At 34.0% G+C, this 15,806-nt stretch overlaps 1 protein-coding gene across 19 annotated transcripts in view; it reads left to right on the top strand.

Moving 5' to 3' along the window:
* The window catches only part of KTN1 (kinectin 1), a 144,251-nt gene that overhangs the window by 88,722 nt on the left and 39,723 nt on the right, over positions 1 to 15,806 (top strand). For 10 of the 19 annotated variants that reach the window (XM_058293389.2, XM_058293394.1, XM_058293397.1 and 7 more), the window contains exons 11-23: positions 2,336 to 2,502; positions 2,921 to 2,989; positions 4,367 to 4,404; positions 5,058 to 5,148; positions 5,514 to 5,582; positions 6,087 to 6,124; positions 6,279 to 6,360; positions 6,921 to 6,989; positions 12,014 to 12,048; positions 12,441 to 12,531; positions 13,215 to 13,283; positions 13,904 to 13,941; positions 15,107 to 15,197. In XM_058293389.2, the coding sequence (XP_058149372.1) occupies positions 2,336 to 2,502; positions 2,921 to 2,989; positions 4,367 to 4,404; positions 5,058 to 5,148; positions 5,514 to 5,582; positions 6,087 to 6,124; positions 6,279 to 6,360; positions 6,921 to 6,989; positions 12,014 to 12,048; positions 12,441 to 12,531; positions 13,215 to 13,283; positions 13,904 to 13,941; positions 15,107 to 15,197 (947 nt within the window). Of the gene's footprint in view, positions 1 to 2,335; positions 2,503 to 2,920; positions 2,990 to 4,366; positions 4,405 to 5,057; positions 5,149 to 5,513; positions 5,583 to 6,086; positions 6,125 to 6,278; positions 6,361 to 6,920; positions 6,990 to 12,013; positions 12,049 to 12,440; positions 12,532 to 13,214; positions 13,284 to 13,903; positions 13,942 to 15,106; positions 15,198 to 15,335; positions 15,405 to 15,806 lie in introns of all 19 variants that reach the window. The other 9 variants (XM_058293387.1, XM_058293390.1, XM_058293395.1 and 6 more) reach the window with 1 other exon arrangement.

Raw genomic sequence — 15,806 nt, 5'->3', positions numbered from 1 at the left:
TTGCTTGTTCCTTGGGTGAAAAGTCTAAGGAACTATTACCTAACATAGTGTCCTAAAGTTTCTTCCCTATGTTTCTGCTAGGATGATAGTTCTGGGTCTTATACTTAGGTCTTTGATATATTTTGAGTTGCTTTTTATATATGGTGTAAGGTAGAGTCATCCTTGTTTTTGCAAATGAAGATTATTTTCACAGCACCATTTGTTGGAGGGACTTTTCTTTCTCAATTGAGTGGTCTTTGCCACCTTTGTCAAAACTTCTTGGCCATAAATATGAAGTTTGATTCTGAGATCTTAATTAGATTCCATTGGTATTTATGTCTGTCCTTGTGCCAGTACCATGCTGTTTTGATTACTGTGGCTTTGTGATATGTTTTAAGTCTGTTACTCTTCCAGTTGGATTTGATGATAGGGTTTTCCATTTGTGCAAAGAAGCTTCATGGAATTTTGATTGGAATTGCTTTAAATCTGTAGATCGGCTCAAGGAGTTGGGCTCCCGTCTACCATATAGGAGGTCCAGGGTTCGATACCCAGGGCCTGCTGTTGAAGGCAAGCTGGCCTGCATGGTGAGCTGCCCTACACTGAGTACCACTCCATGCAGGAGTGCTGCCCTGCCCAGGAGTGCCAGCTGACACAGCAAGATGACACAACGAAAAAGAGACACAGGGGAGAGACAATACGAGATGTAGCAGACCAGGGAGCTGAGGTGATGAAAGAGAATGATCACCTCTCTCCCACTCTGGAAGGTCCCAGGATCGATTCCTGGAACCGCCTAATGAGAATACAAGCAGACACAGAAGAACACACAGCGAATGGACACAGAATGGACACAGCGAATGGGAGAAATAAAAAAAATAAATCTTAAAAAAACGAAACTGTAGATCACTTTGGGCAGGATTAGCATCTTAACAATAATAAGCCTTCCATTCCACATACACAGTATGTTCTTCCATTAAAGGGTAGTCTTTGATTTCTTTTAGTCCCATATTTTAGTTTTCTGTGTATAAGTCCTTTACATCCTTGGTTAGATTTATTCCTAGATTATTGATTATTTTAGTTTCTATTGCAAATGGATTCCCTCTCCCCGCCCTTGATTGTTCTCATTGCTAGTTTATAGGAACACTACTGAATTTTGGGTGTTGATCTTGTATCCTGCCACTTTGCTGAATTCATTAATTAGCTCTAGGAGCTTATTGTGGATTTTCCTGGATTTTCTGTGTATAGGATCATACCATATAAAATTCTTGGCTGGCAGTTGTTTTCTCTCAGCATTTTAAGTATTTCAACCCACTGCCTTCTTGCCTCTATGGTTTTTGATGTGAAATTGGCACTCAATCCGATTGGGTCTCCCTTGTATTATACGTAACATGTTGCTTTTATCTTGTTGCTTTTAGAACCCTCCTCTTTTTTGCATTTGATAATGTGTTCACTGTATGATGAGATTTACTTTTCTAAACGTTTATCCTGCTTGCTATTCTCTGCACTTCTTGGATGTGCATATTCACATCTTTTGCTTAATTTTGGAAATTCTTTGTCTTCCTTTGTGTATTCTTGCTGTTCCCTTCATCTTTCTTCTCCTTCTGGGATTCCCATAATGCTTATATTGGCATGCTTGGTGTCCCCTAACTGTCTTAGGCTATTTTTGCAATTTGTTCTTATTTTTTCTTCTTTTTGGCCTGCCTCATTTCAAGTATCTTGGCTTTGAGTTCACTGATTGGTTTTTCTGTCAACTCCATTCTACTGTTTGAAAACCTGGGATTTTTCATTTCAGTTATTGTGGTCTTTACTCCAGTAGTTATGTTTAGTTCCTTTAAAAATTTTTTTTGTCTTTTCTAAGATTCTCATATTGTTCATTCATGTTGTTTCCTGAAGCCTTTAATTGATAGTTATGACTTCATCATCTTAAATCAGGACATTTGTCAGCTTCAGATACATTTCTTCAGCATCTTTTTCTGTTCTCTAGGTAGGAGGGTTCAGAGAATTCACCAGTACTTCAGTAAATAACTTATTAAAGTCTTTGTGGGGAAGTAATCCATAAATGATTCAGTTAACACTTTTATTGAATATGTACTGCATGCCACGTCTTGACACAACTCTGGATATGGAGAAAAGGCAATCTCTGTGTTCTCAGAAGTTCACTTTCTGGGAAAGGAGGTGGTAGTACAGTGTTGCAGGTGTTGTAAGAAAGGTAAGCAAAGGCTTTGGTGGGAACGTACAGGAGCGGAAGCAGGGGAACCTTCAAGGAATGTTTTCTAGAGGAGGTAATACTTAAACTAAAGATGAAAAGAAATAACCAGGCAAAGAAAGAGATGATTGTAAAATGTGGTGCTTGTTACAGATTTACAGGGTAAATTTGTGGCCAAAGAAAATGAAGTACAGAGTCTGCATAGTAAACTGACCGATACCTTGGTATCTAAACAACAGTTGGAGCAAAGACTAATGCAGTTAATGGAGTCGGAACAAAAAAGGGCAAATAAAGAAGAGTCTCTACAAAGGCAAGTTCAGGTATCTATTTTTTTTTTTTTTTTAAGAAGTAATGATGTGGACACTGTAGTTGGATATGTGTGTAGAAGGGAAAGCATTGTCTACCGTACCCTAATTCTGGAATGGTGATAAATAATTATAAATTAATCTTTGAGTTCTCAAAGATGAGAATTATCTCAATATGGTGGGCTTGAAGATATACCCACCCACAATCTTAGACTGTTTATATTAGGAACATCACAACATGTTTTTAATTTCTGCCTTACAAATTAAGACTCAGAAGAGAATGCCTAATCATAATTTAAAATAATGACTTTTATAATCTAAGACTGCCTTTTTAGAGATAAACATATATACCCCTAACTCATTATGTTCTTATACATTAGTATATTTATTAATAGCATGTTTTTTTCTCCTTTTTGGCTGCTAATTACGAAAGGATATTTTGGAGCAGAATGACGCTTTGAAAGCTCAACTTCAGCAATTCCATTCCCAGATAGCAGCCCAGGTAATGATATTTTCTTATTGCTTGTTATTAATAATTGCTTCCTAGCCATTTTCAACAAATATCTGAGTGCCTTTTGCATGCCAAGCATTGGACTAGTTGGGAGAGTTGATTGACAGTGATGATCCTGAATGTTAGCCAGTCTGATAATTAAAATCAGGGTTGTGGGAAAACACTAAGAAAGGAAACCAAATATGACTACTTGGGAGTTGGATTAGAGAGGTTTCACCAAAGGAGGAAAAATGTCCACAATATTTTACAAGGGAGAGAAACTAGCCATGTGGTGTCTAAAATAGTGGTTGATATATGAAAAGCGTTCACTAGATACTTACTAGACATGAAGAAGCCTCATATATTCTCATGGGGGAGCATTGTGTTAACCATAGCTATTAGATTATGTTTGAAAAAAAGAATAATTGAACTTTTTTTAGTAAAGTTTAGTGAATAAGAACCCTTCCAAAGTTTTGTAGGTATTACTGTCCAACCTATTATTTTTATGTAGTGTGTGTATAACCTTTAGTACATAAATAATATAACATTAAGTAAAAAGAATAAACATTTCTAAGTACTTGTTGCTGTAATATACATACTGTGAAATTCAATATCAGTTCTTCAATAAATTTTAAAATTCTGAAAGTTGTTTGTTGCAGAAAGTATTGGCTTAAAATAGAAGTTTGACTTTCTGTATAGAAATTGGTTTTTACATTTAAACTTGTGTTTTAGGTTCAGACAAGTTCAAACTCCCAAAGTTTTGGGAATGCAAGCTTTTTTCCTCCACGGATTGCTTTCTTTATAGGAATTAGTCTAAAATTAATGGGGAGATGATTACTTAGTATAAGGAAGGGTTTGTGTGGGTAAGTATATATGTAAATTATAACCTCAAATTAGATTGAGATTTTAAGTTATCAGTTTTTTGACAGTTCTAGAAAATTTATAAAAGAAATAGTTAGAGAATACTATGAGCACCTTTTAAAAACTAAAGATGAATGTGGGTATTGCCAAAACTACTAAATTATCTTAATCATGAAGTATATTTCATTATTGTAAGTCAATGCTAAAAATAAAATACAGAGGTGAAAATGGGCTTTGTGGCTGTTTTTCCCATTTATTTGTTGTTTGTCAGATATATAGTTTCCAGGTCTGTCAAATTCTTTTGTTTGAAATGTATTGTAATAGGTAGTTCCCTAATACTAGCTGTTAATGATCAAACTTGCTTTCAGAATAGTAACTATTATTTATTGAACACTCACCATGTGCCAGATACTGCTGTAACCATTCTATATACATTAATTTCTCTTAATTTCTGAAACTATTATGATTATTGTACAGCCTTTAAACTTTCCTACATGCTTTCATGTTGACACTATTTTTCTTTCTTAGACATCTGCTTCAGCTCTAGCAGAGGAATTACACAAAGTGTAAGCATGCCCTTTCTACACTTATAATTGCTTAGTCACCACTAACTTGAACGTGTTAGATATATCTATGATTAACTCTACATTCAGACTTGTTCAGAAAATACTCTCAACTAGACTTGGAGTAACTTGTCTTTTTTGTTAATGAGTTAGGTCCCTGAAAACATTGAACACATTAAACATTCTGTGTTTTTATGTATTCATCATAAACGGTGGGGAAACGTTCCTTAGTGTCCGCTTTAACAATTATGGGGAAAAAGTCATTGTCATTTGAGAGTAGTGGAAGTAAATTAGATTTTGTGTCTATTAAGTAATTATAGCTACTCAGTATCTAGATACGTGGTGGTATACCCAAAACAAAGTTGTATAATTCTTGTATAATTTTGCATAGACTTGGAGCACTCAAGTTCAGAAGACCTGAAAATGTTTTGCCAGCCTTGTGACCTTAAATAAATTACTTAATCTCTCTGACCTCGAGTTTTAAAATAGAACTATGTATTTTTAATGAGTTGTAGTATGCATATGATAGTTAGAGAACTGCAAAGAGCTAGAGAAATGGAAAGTACAGAGGAAAAGACTTTATGTAAGGCTTTTTAATGCTTTGACTTGTGACTTCTAAATGATTATTAAACGTACATACGTATTTTCTGTTAAAGAATTGCAGAAAAGGATAAGCAAATAAAACAGACGGAAGATTCTTTAGCAAATGAACATGATCATTTAACAAGCAAAGAGGAAGAACTTAAGGTACAGTAAATAAATGTCCGCAGTATTTTGCAGGACTTGAAATTTAATTACCCTGAGATTATAGCGGTATGACTCTAAGTATGGAATACACCCTAAAACGCATGTGAAAATTCTCCATCTCTTTTCTAAATGGCAAAATCCTCTTTAGCTTTTTAAAAAGAAAAGTTCAGAGGACTTTTTGTGCAAAATATAATATAAAATAATTTGAAAAATATGTCGATAGCAATTGATGGTTTCTCTTTCAGTTTAACTAAGAAATTATAGTTTCAAAACTTTGCTTAAGTTCTAGGTAGAAAAGATGCTTTGCTAACCTCGAAGTCAATTATCCTAAATATTTTCAATACTGTTTTTCCTTTTTGTTCCAGGATATACAGAATATGAATTTCTTATTAAAAGCTGAAGTGCAAAAATTACAGGCCTTAGCAAATGAGCAGGTAGGTTTTTACTTCCTTTGAGCATTTACCTCAGAATTTAGTTTGCCTATAGTTAATATAAAATTGCAATCCCCAATTTTGTTTGTGAAGACAGTACATTTAATAGTTGTGATTAGCTGCGTGGTGTTCTGTGGAGAGCCTCTTCTATTTGACAGTGATTCTCATGACCCACCTTGATGTTAACCATTTTTGAGTTGAAATTAAATGTTCATTCTAATGAATCAATAACTTCAGAGCCACCAGAGGAATTAGTTAAAATAGTCTCAGTGGTTTATTTTAATTTTTCCCCCCATTTAATCAAAAAAGGATATAACCTTTATTAAGATAGAAGGTCATCAGTGAGAGTAAAAAAACTATTGGATGGCAAAAGAATGTATAGGACTGTTGTGCTTTAAAAATGAGAAAATGTAACTTTTTAATATATAAAATACAAAAATAAATGCAAGAGTAGGTTTGAGTGTTTCCTGAGAAATTTATGTAATTCTCATCTCATTCCAAACATAGGCTGCTGCCGCACATGAACTGGAGAAGATGCAAAAAAGGTGATGAAAGTATTGCTGTAGATAGTAATGTAAATTTACATTCAAGTATAATTGCTGCAGAGAGTATTCCTGTTTATAATTGATAGTTAGGCCTATAATTTATAGCAACTCTGAGTGTGAGAAGTATTTTAATTGATGATTTTCTTTCTTATAGTTCTCATGTTAAGGATGATAAAATAAGATTGCTTGAAGAACAGTTACAATGTGAAATATCTAACAAAATGGAAGAATTTAAGGTGTGATTAAACTTTTAAATTCATTTTGGTGTGTGATAGCTTTCTTAAAACAACCTTGTATAATTTTCAGCTGAAATGAATCTAGTAATACTACCTTTTTTATGAAAATATTCTGAAATATGTTCACATAGTATATTTGGGACCTTATACAGATAATTAAAATAATTTGGGTAAAAAGTCTAAAATAAAATTAACTTATTCTTTTGATAGACTTGCTTATTTTATTCCAGCTTTTCTCCGCAGTTTTGAATTTGTACTTGTATTCATGACTATTGCTATAGCTGCTGCCATTATTGCTGCAGTGCTCATCCCTAGTCGTGGTCAACCAGATTGAGTGGTTTTTTTTTTTAAATTAAATTTTTTTAAAAAAGCATTCTGATTGCCAGGGTACATGCAGCTCTTTTTGCAATGAATTTTGCATTCTTATGTCAGTATATAACTCACCTATCACTTTATGAGTACTTAAAAAAATACAGGTTTGAGTTTTCAAAAACCTTTTCAAATGAGTGCTTTATTATCTTTACTCAATAAAACAGTAAATTGACATTCTTTCTTTTTAGATTCTAAATGACAAAAACAAAGCATTAAAATTAGAAGTTCAGAAGCTACAGACTCTTATTTCTGAACAGGTAAGATTTTTCATGGATTATGAGGTAGAAATATCCAATATATAACAAGATCTGGTTCTTCTTAAGTAGGAACCACCACCCTCATTTTGAGATATTTTGATTAAGCCTAGGTCTGTCTTTTAATTGCATTTCTGTTTATCTCATGCTTACTAAGCATATAAATTAAGAAAAATGGAATTTTTCTTTCTTGAGATGAAGCTAATGTTAAAAGTGCTCATAAATAGTCTTTCCCTCCACCCATGTGTAATTGAATGCATAGAAAGAACTTATGTGAGCCATTTTGATACGTTTAGCTCTTAAGATAAAAATACTGGGTTAAACATTTGTGGACTTGCCCCCCCTTTTAAAAGGCAGCATTGGTTTGAAACCTCTAAGCACTTGAAAAGCAAAGTGATGTTTATCAGATCGCTTAATTTTTCTGAGACCTCTCATTCCAAGTCTTCCCTTTGTAGATTATGGGGTTATTAGATGTAAATGGTGGAGATGCTTGTGTACAGCCCATCTCATCTCTACTCCCCGTTCTTATCCCCATCCATCACTCTTTTGTCTGTTTTCATGTTACCTATTCTCTGGTTATTCCTAAGTGTCACCTTCATGTTTTTTCCCTGCACAAAACTGTGTTATTTCTTGTTTTTAAAAATATTAGATGACACAGTAGAATAGAAGCTTCATATGTTTCTCTAATACTAAGTTTTTGGAACATAACTTTTTGTAGGAGTTGACTGTTATTGCAAATGATAATTCTTCCTTTAGCAGTTGTATGTATTATTTTAAAATTCACATTAATGTAGGTATTGGTGTAAGTAGCTGTTTCACTGCAGGTATTTTTTTAATATCAATAAATAGTCCACATACTCTATCCCTTTAAATATGATATTAAGTGCTTTTTAAAAAAAATTTATTAAAGTCTCTCAGTCCTATATAAACATACATAAATAATAAGTGTATAGTGATAGTTGTGAACCTACAAAACAAACGTACATAACGTCATACAGGACTCTCATACCTCACCATACCACCAATACCTTGCATTGTTGTGACATATTTGTTACAAATTATGAAAGAATATTGTCAATCTTACTAACTATAGTCCTTATTTTACATTTAGTATATTTTCCCCCCAGTCCGTCCTGTTATTATTTTTTATTATTATTTAAATATATTTTTTTGACAGATCGTAAACTTATAGAACAATCATGCACATGGGCAGAATTCCCATGCAACACCCCTCCAACCACACACCACACCATGGTGGAACATTTGCTACAGATTATGAGATAACATCATCAGATTATTACCAGGTCCATAGCATACATTTAGCACACCTGTTCCATACTCTACCATTAATAACACAGGCCATCTTTGGCAAGATGCATGAATATTACATTATTATTAACCACAGTCCATAGGTAACTCCAGCTGTATTTTTCCCATGCTTCTCCATATTCCCACCACCCTGTAATAGTGATGTACATCTGCTCTAGCTCACAAAGGACACTTTGCATCTGTACCATCAACTACAATTCTCATCCACCTCTGGGTCTCCTGTGCTATTCAGTCCCTAGATTATTTTCTGGCTTTTTTTCAGTTGACATTTACATCCCTAGATGACCCTTTCCAGCCACATTCCCATTTATAAACCAGCTTAAGAGATGACACAGGTATTTTACAAGAATAAAATAATTACGATATGGCAGGAATGGGGAGGTCATAAAGTCAAATACAGTGGGAAAAATAGCACCAAGATGCTATCTGAAATTATGAAGCTTCAAGATAAAACTAAGATTTCAAAGCCTGACTCTTCAAGGTGGTCTCCTTAGGTAGGACTATGGAATACTTACTTTTTTTTCTTTTTTAAAAATTCATTGAAGTATATCCACTCATACATAAATATACATAAACAATAAGTGTATAGTAATAGTTGTGAACTTACAAAACAAACACACATAACACCATGCAAGGCTCTCATAACTCACCCTACCACCTATACCTTGTATTGTTGTGAAACATTTTAAACTAATGATTAAAAATAAAACTAAACCAAAGTATCTTATATTTGGTGTCTTTTCCCCCCAACCTACCCTATTATAATGATTTTATATCATTTATACATGAACATACATAAACATGAAGTATATAGTGGAAGTTGTGAACTTACAGAGCAAACATGCATAACATTATGCAGGGGCCACATACATCAACCTACCACCAACACCTTGCCTTGTTGTGAGATGTCTGTTAAAAATTGCGAAAGAATATTGTCAATATCTTACTACTAAGTATAGTCCTTATTACATTTGGCGTATTTTCCCCTAACCCACCCTATTACTATTTCTAAAATATATTTGTGTGACAGTAGTTGTAAACTTAAAAAATGGTCATGCACATGTGCAGAATTCACATACAACACCCCTCTATCAACACACCACACCATGGTGGAACATATTTTACAGATTCTGAGATAATATCATCAGATTATTACCAGGTCCAGAGTGTACATTTGGCACACTTTTTAAAAAAATAATTTTTCCAATTGTTTTTTTAAAAATTTATCCCCCCCCACTTGTCTGCTCTCTGTGTCCATTCGCTGTGTGTTCATCTGTGACTGCCTCTATCCTTATCAGCTGCACCGGGAATCTGTGTTTGCGTCATCTTGTTGTGTCATCTCTTCGGGTGTGCGGCACCATGCCTGGCCAGGCTGCACTTTCTTTCGTGCTGGGCGGCTCTCCTTACCGGACGCACTCCTTGCGCATGGGGCTCCCCTCCGCGGGGGACACCCCTGCGTGGCACGACACTCCTTGCGCTCATCAGCACTCCGCGTGGGCCAGCTCCACACGGGTCAAGGAGGGCCGGGTTTGAACCGTGGACCTCCCATGTGGTAGACGGATGCCCTATCCACTGGGCCAAGTCCACTTCCCTAGTTGCATCTTCTATCTTGGCAGGCCAGAGAACCATCTGTTTGGCTTTTCTTGATATTGCTAGTGAAAGAAGAAAGATTAGTATAATTTTAATTTCTTTCATTTCTACCTTTCTTTAACTCCTTCCTACCCACTGGTCAGAATTCCAAGTGACAGTTGAAAGATGACCAGTTTAGTTATGTAAAACATTCAGTCCTTTTACCCCATGGATTCTTGTTTTTATCCTGGGGGAAAAGATTGAGCTTACTGAAGCAGAAACCAATAATGGTACCAAGTTGTTGTTTCTTCAGGTGTAGGAAGCAGAAAGATGACAGAGTCCAGGTAAGGTAACCTTTAGTGTTTATGCACTAAAGAAGGGACAGTTCCATTTGGATGTAGGCCTCTGAATGGTCAGATAATGGAAATAAATTAGTAAAAATCTCATTACTCAAAATAAAGTAAAACTTTTTGGGGGAGGGAGGTAGGATTCTGAGGTATCCTATTTTTGAACATCCTTTTTTTTTTTTAAGCAAAGGAACAGCATAACTTTTTATTCCAGTAGACTTTTAAGATTCAGATTAATAAATAAAAACTACAAGTATAGGAAGTGTTTTCTCTTTGCCTTGATGTCTAGTTGTATTGTATTACAGACTTGATTATTGTTTGGGAAGTAGTTTTGAAAATCATCCAGGTAGGAAACAATAGAATTGGATATTTTAGACCACTAGAGTGAAAGGTAGAGTAAAAATGTTGGGTAGATGCTAAGCTGTATCAGTTTTATGTGATTGATTATTTGAGCGAGACTTGGTTCCTGTCCTCGAGAATACATTTTAATGTGAAGACAGATGTATAAAATGGAAGTATGAGAAATAAAATTCTTGAACTATGTGTACTGGCTTTGAGGAAGAGGTAATTCTGTCTGAAGAATGTAAGCGGAGAGGCGCCATAGAGAGGGGACAACAAAGCTGGATTTTGAAAAATGACCATGAATTTGGTAAACAGCGAAGAAGCAGTCCAGGCTGAGGGAATGTAGTGTTCAAAGTCATGGCTGTTTGTGACAAATTTGGCATATTCAGAATTAGAATTAGTATGGTATTGCAGAAATGCAAAATATGAAGCATAGGGAGTAAGGGAAATTTGCTCAGGTCTAACTATACAGGACTTTGTATCCCCTGTAGGGATCATGAACTTGATGTAACATGGATAGGGCCACAAGGATGAATGAGTGTTTAGTCTAGCATTTTAGAAAGATAATTCTGGTAACAATGAGGTGTTTGAATTTATGTGGGGGACTAAAGGTATAATACAACTAATTGGTTAAGGTGCAAGTAACTTAAACTTAATATTGTTGTCTTCTTGAGAAGACATTCATAGAAAATAAAAATGGGCAATAACGATCTCAACAAAAGATTTGTAACTTACAATATTATTTGTTTTTCATAGTTTATAAACCTGATTTAATGTAACTGTCAAAGGTACATCCTTTCTGATGGTAGGAAAACTCTTTTTCCATTTGTAAAGTTCTTCCCGCGCTCTTCCTTAAACAATACCTAAGGCTAGAGACAGGAAGAAGAAATCGGGTATTGTGGTAGTTGGGCTGAATAAAGCTGAGGGCCTGAACTTAGGCATTGAAGATTAGGGGTTAATTTTAGAAATCCATAAGAAGTAGATTTATGGGGAATTAATAGTATTTCTGAAAAATGTAATCAAATTGGAAAAAACTTAAGAAATTAGCAAAAGTAGGAGAGAATGTTAGATTTTTTTATATTTGAAGACTTGAACTGGTAAAAGAAGGCAGATTCACTCTCAAGATTTTCTTTCATAGTGATTAAAAAGTTACGCATAAGGTACTAATTCATTTTGCAGTCTTACAGACTTCATCTTCTTTCTCTGTATGTTTTATGTAGGTGCTTCTCTTCTATCTCCTTGGTTTTTCTGACTTAAATAATTCTTTTTATTAGCATTCTTTACATATGGGTCATCTTCCTAGAATTTGGACCAAATTAAAACCCTAAACAATTTTCATAGAGTTCTATTTCTAAAATAGTTGCACCTTATACAAACTTAATAAAATTTAACTTTTTGTGTGTGTGTGTTTTTGTTGTTACTGTTGGTGGTGTTTTTTAGCCTAATAAAGATGTGGTGGAGCAAATGGAAAAATGGTAAGATTTAAAAATTTTTCTTCTTATATCTTAATAATTCATTTCTACCAAATTTGATATAAATTATTAGCTATGTTAATTTAGATTCTCAACATTCATTTTTAGAGTGGCATTGCCATGGGTCGATTTATTTGGGATTACATTGTTTATAGGTGTCATGTATAGAAATGATTTACTTGCTTAAACTAATGTGTAATCTTGCAATACTTGAGCACATATTACTTGTTGAGGAAGACCTTTAGACCATGATGAAAGATCATTAGAAACCTTTCTAGAATTAAGAGTTTATGACGAACAATGGACAAAGTAGTTGATCCATGTTAAATATCTATCAATGATACCATTTACCTTGGTAAATAGTTCATATATGTATTTCAAATCTGTAATTTCAGCATTCAAGAAAAAGATGAGAAGTTAAAAACAGTAGAAGAGTTACTTGAAACTGGACTTATTCAGGTGGCTACTAAAGAAGAGGAATTGAAGGTAAAGCAGTCTGTAGATTTGTTTTTCTTGTGGTTAATTTAGTGAACATGAATGGGGTTCAGTGTAACTTGAGTAAGGGTTTTCTGATAACTTTTAAACTTGCTGTTAGTTACCTACACTTTATAAATTTGTTTTATTTCCATTCAATTTAAGCCTTTTTAGGGAGTACAGAAATGCATGATTACAGAATACACTGCCTCAGTGAGGTAGACCCTATTCTTAAGATTTGTAATGTGTGCTTCCTCATCTCCACCCACCCCAAATAAAACAAATAATTAGCAGATTTCGTAAGTTCATCAAATGATAGTATGCAGTTCTATTTTTTGATTATTAGCCTTAACTAACTTGATATGGGTTGCTAGAATAAATAAATTCAAAGATATATTTGAATGGAGTTAGGGAAATGATTATCCTCTCAAAATAGTATACGATGTGTTTTTGAGGTTGTGGGTAATATAAATAGAAGTACTTGAGGGGATAATTAACTTAAAAATCCATTTGGCTAGTGACTGAATTAAAGAATTTTAGACATTTGGCAAAAGTGGGATTTATGGGCCTTTCAGAGAGGAAACGAAGTAGGTAAAGAAAAATTAGAAGCTAGCATACTTTGATTATTTTGAAGCTAGCTGGTTTTTTTCAAGGAAAAAACAAAAGTATGTTGTGTTTATGTTTCTTTGACAAAGGCATTAAGAACAGAAAACTCTTCTCTGGCAAAGGAAGTTAGAGACTTGAAATCTAAGCAAAATGATCAGGTAACGTATGTAGTGGATTCTATAACCCTTCTTTTTTTGTGATAAACAATGGGCAAACCTATTGTATACCAACATACCAAGTCTTCTAAGTTATTCTCCTCCCTTCTCCAAGGTGGAATTAGTCTATAATAGTGTTAATCGATGAGTGATTAGTGACTTGATTATCAGTGATAAATGATACAGTTTATTGAATGCTAACTTTATGCCAGGCACTGTGTAAATTTACTCTAGATATGTTGTCATTGCTTTGTACTGTACCAATGAAAAGGTTTTGCATATATAAATATAAAATAATACTAAAAGTAATAGTAAAAGAGGTTGCCTGAAATTAGGCACTTTCCAAGTTATCTTTTCTCTCTTTCTGGTTAGAAGTATTCAGTAATTTTAACTTTTATCTAATCATTTTTCTTTTGACCTACACTTGCAGTAATTAGGCTTAAAGCTGTTTGCTTTCAAAATGCTATTTGTTTTCATCATTAAGGCATTTAGAAGGAGGTAATTTCTGAATTCACTTTTCCCATTTGGATTTTGTTGTAGTGGAAAATTTGATAAAATTTTTAGAATTTCTGATCCATTTATATTTTGAGCAAATTACTAGTAGGATGTCTTCCTATTTCCAGGTTTCTTTTGCATCACTAGTTGAAGAACTTAAGAAAGTGTAAGTGAAGACATTTTTATAAATTGGTCTTTCTCTTTTCACCTGTTTTCTTAGTACTCAGAAACTTTTTTTTTTTTGGTGTAATTAGGACAGCTGACATATATTAATTTAACCTTTACTTTAAAATTTGTCATTGATGGACTAAAGATACTTAGGTGTGCTTTTTCAAATTCAATGTGATTTTGAAAAATCTTTTTCCATAATCAACTTGTTTTCTTAACTCATGTCATTGAGTTAGTAAATTTCTGCTTTGTATCATAGAAACTATTAAAGAACAGGTTATATTCTATACAGGAGAATCAATTCGTTATATGTAGCTTCTTCTTGAGGTTTCTGTGATGCTTGATGCTCTAATTATGTATAAGTTCTGATCCAGCTTCAGAACCTAGAAGCCAATATCATTGAACAGAACTTAATTCTCCCTGTGATCTTCTGGGTACCAATCTTATATTCCTTATTGTACCAGTCAGGGTTGTCTAGGGAAACAGAACTGACAAGAGAGATCTGTAAATAATGTGAGATTTTATAAAATTTTTTCACACAATTGTGGGGATGCACAAGTCCAAATTCTGTAGGGCAGACTCTTAATAGTCAGGGACTCTGATAAAGGTCCTTGATGAGTTCCATAGGAGATGCTGAATGTCTGAAGTAGAGATGGAAATTCTCTCTGTGAATGCTGAAATCACTTCTTCCTTTAAGGCCTTCAATTGATTGGATGAGACCTCTCATTGTTAAAGGCAGTCTGTTCAGTTGATAAGTAGATGCAATCAACCCTCTGATGATTGAAGTCCATGAAATGCCCTTGTATTACAATTAGCCCAGGGCTTGCTTGACCAAACAACTGGGCAACATTACCTTACCAAGTTGACACATTAGCCTAACCATCACATGTATGTACTTTTGAGCAGCATTATTAACTTCTCCTTGTGTGCATAGGCTTCAGCTCTCTGATAGTTATTGATTGACTTAAATTTCACCTTTTAATTCCTTGTTTAGAAGGAGCTTGAGGTAATTTTTGTTTCTGTGGCTTCAAAGATATGTTGCTATTCTGCTTAAAATGGGAAGGGTTGATTTGGAAAGCCTATTCATGATTTGTTGCTATTTTTATAACTTAGTGGATCTTGGTGATTTCTGTTTGAGCTAATGTTAGATTTGTTTATCTAAGGATCCATGAGAAAGATGGAAAGATCAAGTCTGTGGAAGAGCTCCTGGAAGCTGAACTTCTCAAAGTTGCTAATAAAGAGAAAACTATTCAGGTATTGGAACAGAGAAAATTGTTTTTTTAATCAACTTTAGTTCCTACCATTTAATTTCATGTGTTTGTCTGTACATTGCATTTTATGTCAATTTCTGTGTTTCCATTGTCCAATCTTGTCTGTTTTGTCATTGTCAAGGATTTGAAACAGGAAATAGAGGCTCTAAAAGAAGAAATAGGAAATATCCAGCTTGAAAAGGCTCACCAGGTAAAAAATCCAAGAGCCATAGCATGAAAAGATTGATTAGTGTATGCTCTTTATGAACTATTTTTTTTCTTGTTACTCAGAAAAAACTTGTAGTAGTGTGCTGTAAATGTTTGTGTTTTTTATATTTTTGCCTGTTTCGAAAAAGTGTTCTCAATATTCTAATCCATTTGTTTTGTTTTTTTAACTGTCGAAGGTTCTTTTTAAGAACGTTTTCCATATTAATGATTCTTTTTAGTTTGTCAACCTAAAAAAAACCATGACTTTAGTAATTCAAGTCTTTTCTTTTGTAAATTTTTTTTAACTGCATGAAACAATGAAAATGTTTTATTATAGAATATTTACTGATGAAGCTCTGCCTGTAGAACAAAGTACAAGGTTCATTGGGGGGTTTCAGAGTTAGAT

Source organism: Dasypus novemcinctus, chromosome 3 (assembly GCF_030445035.2).
Source record: "Dasypus novemcinctus isolate mDasNov1 chromosome 3, mDasNov1.1.hap2, whole genome shotgun sequence".
In the NCBI taxonomy this organism is placed as follows: domain Eukaryota; kingdom Metazoa; phylum Chordata; class Mammalia; order Cingulata; family Dasypodidae; genus Dasypus; species Dasypus novemcinctus.
This window is presented reverse-complemented; position numbering and strand designations above follow the sequence as displayed.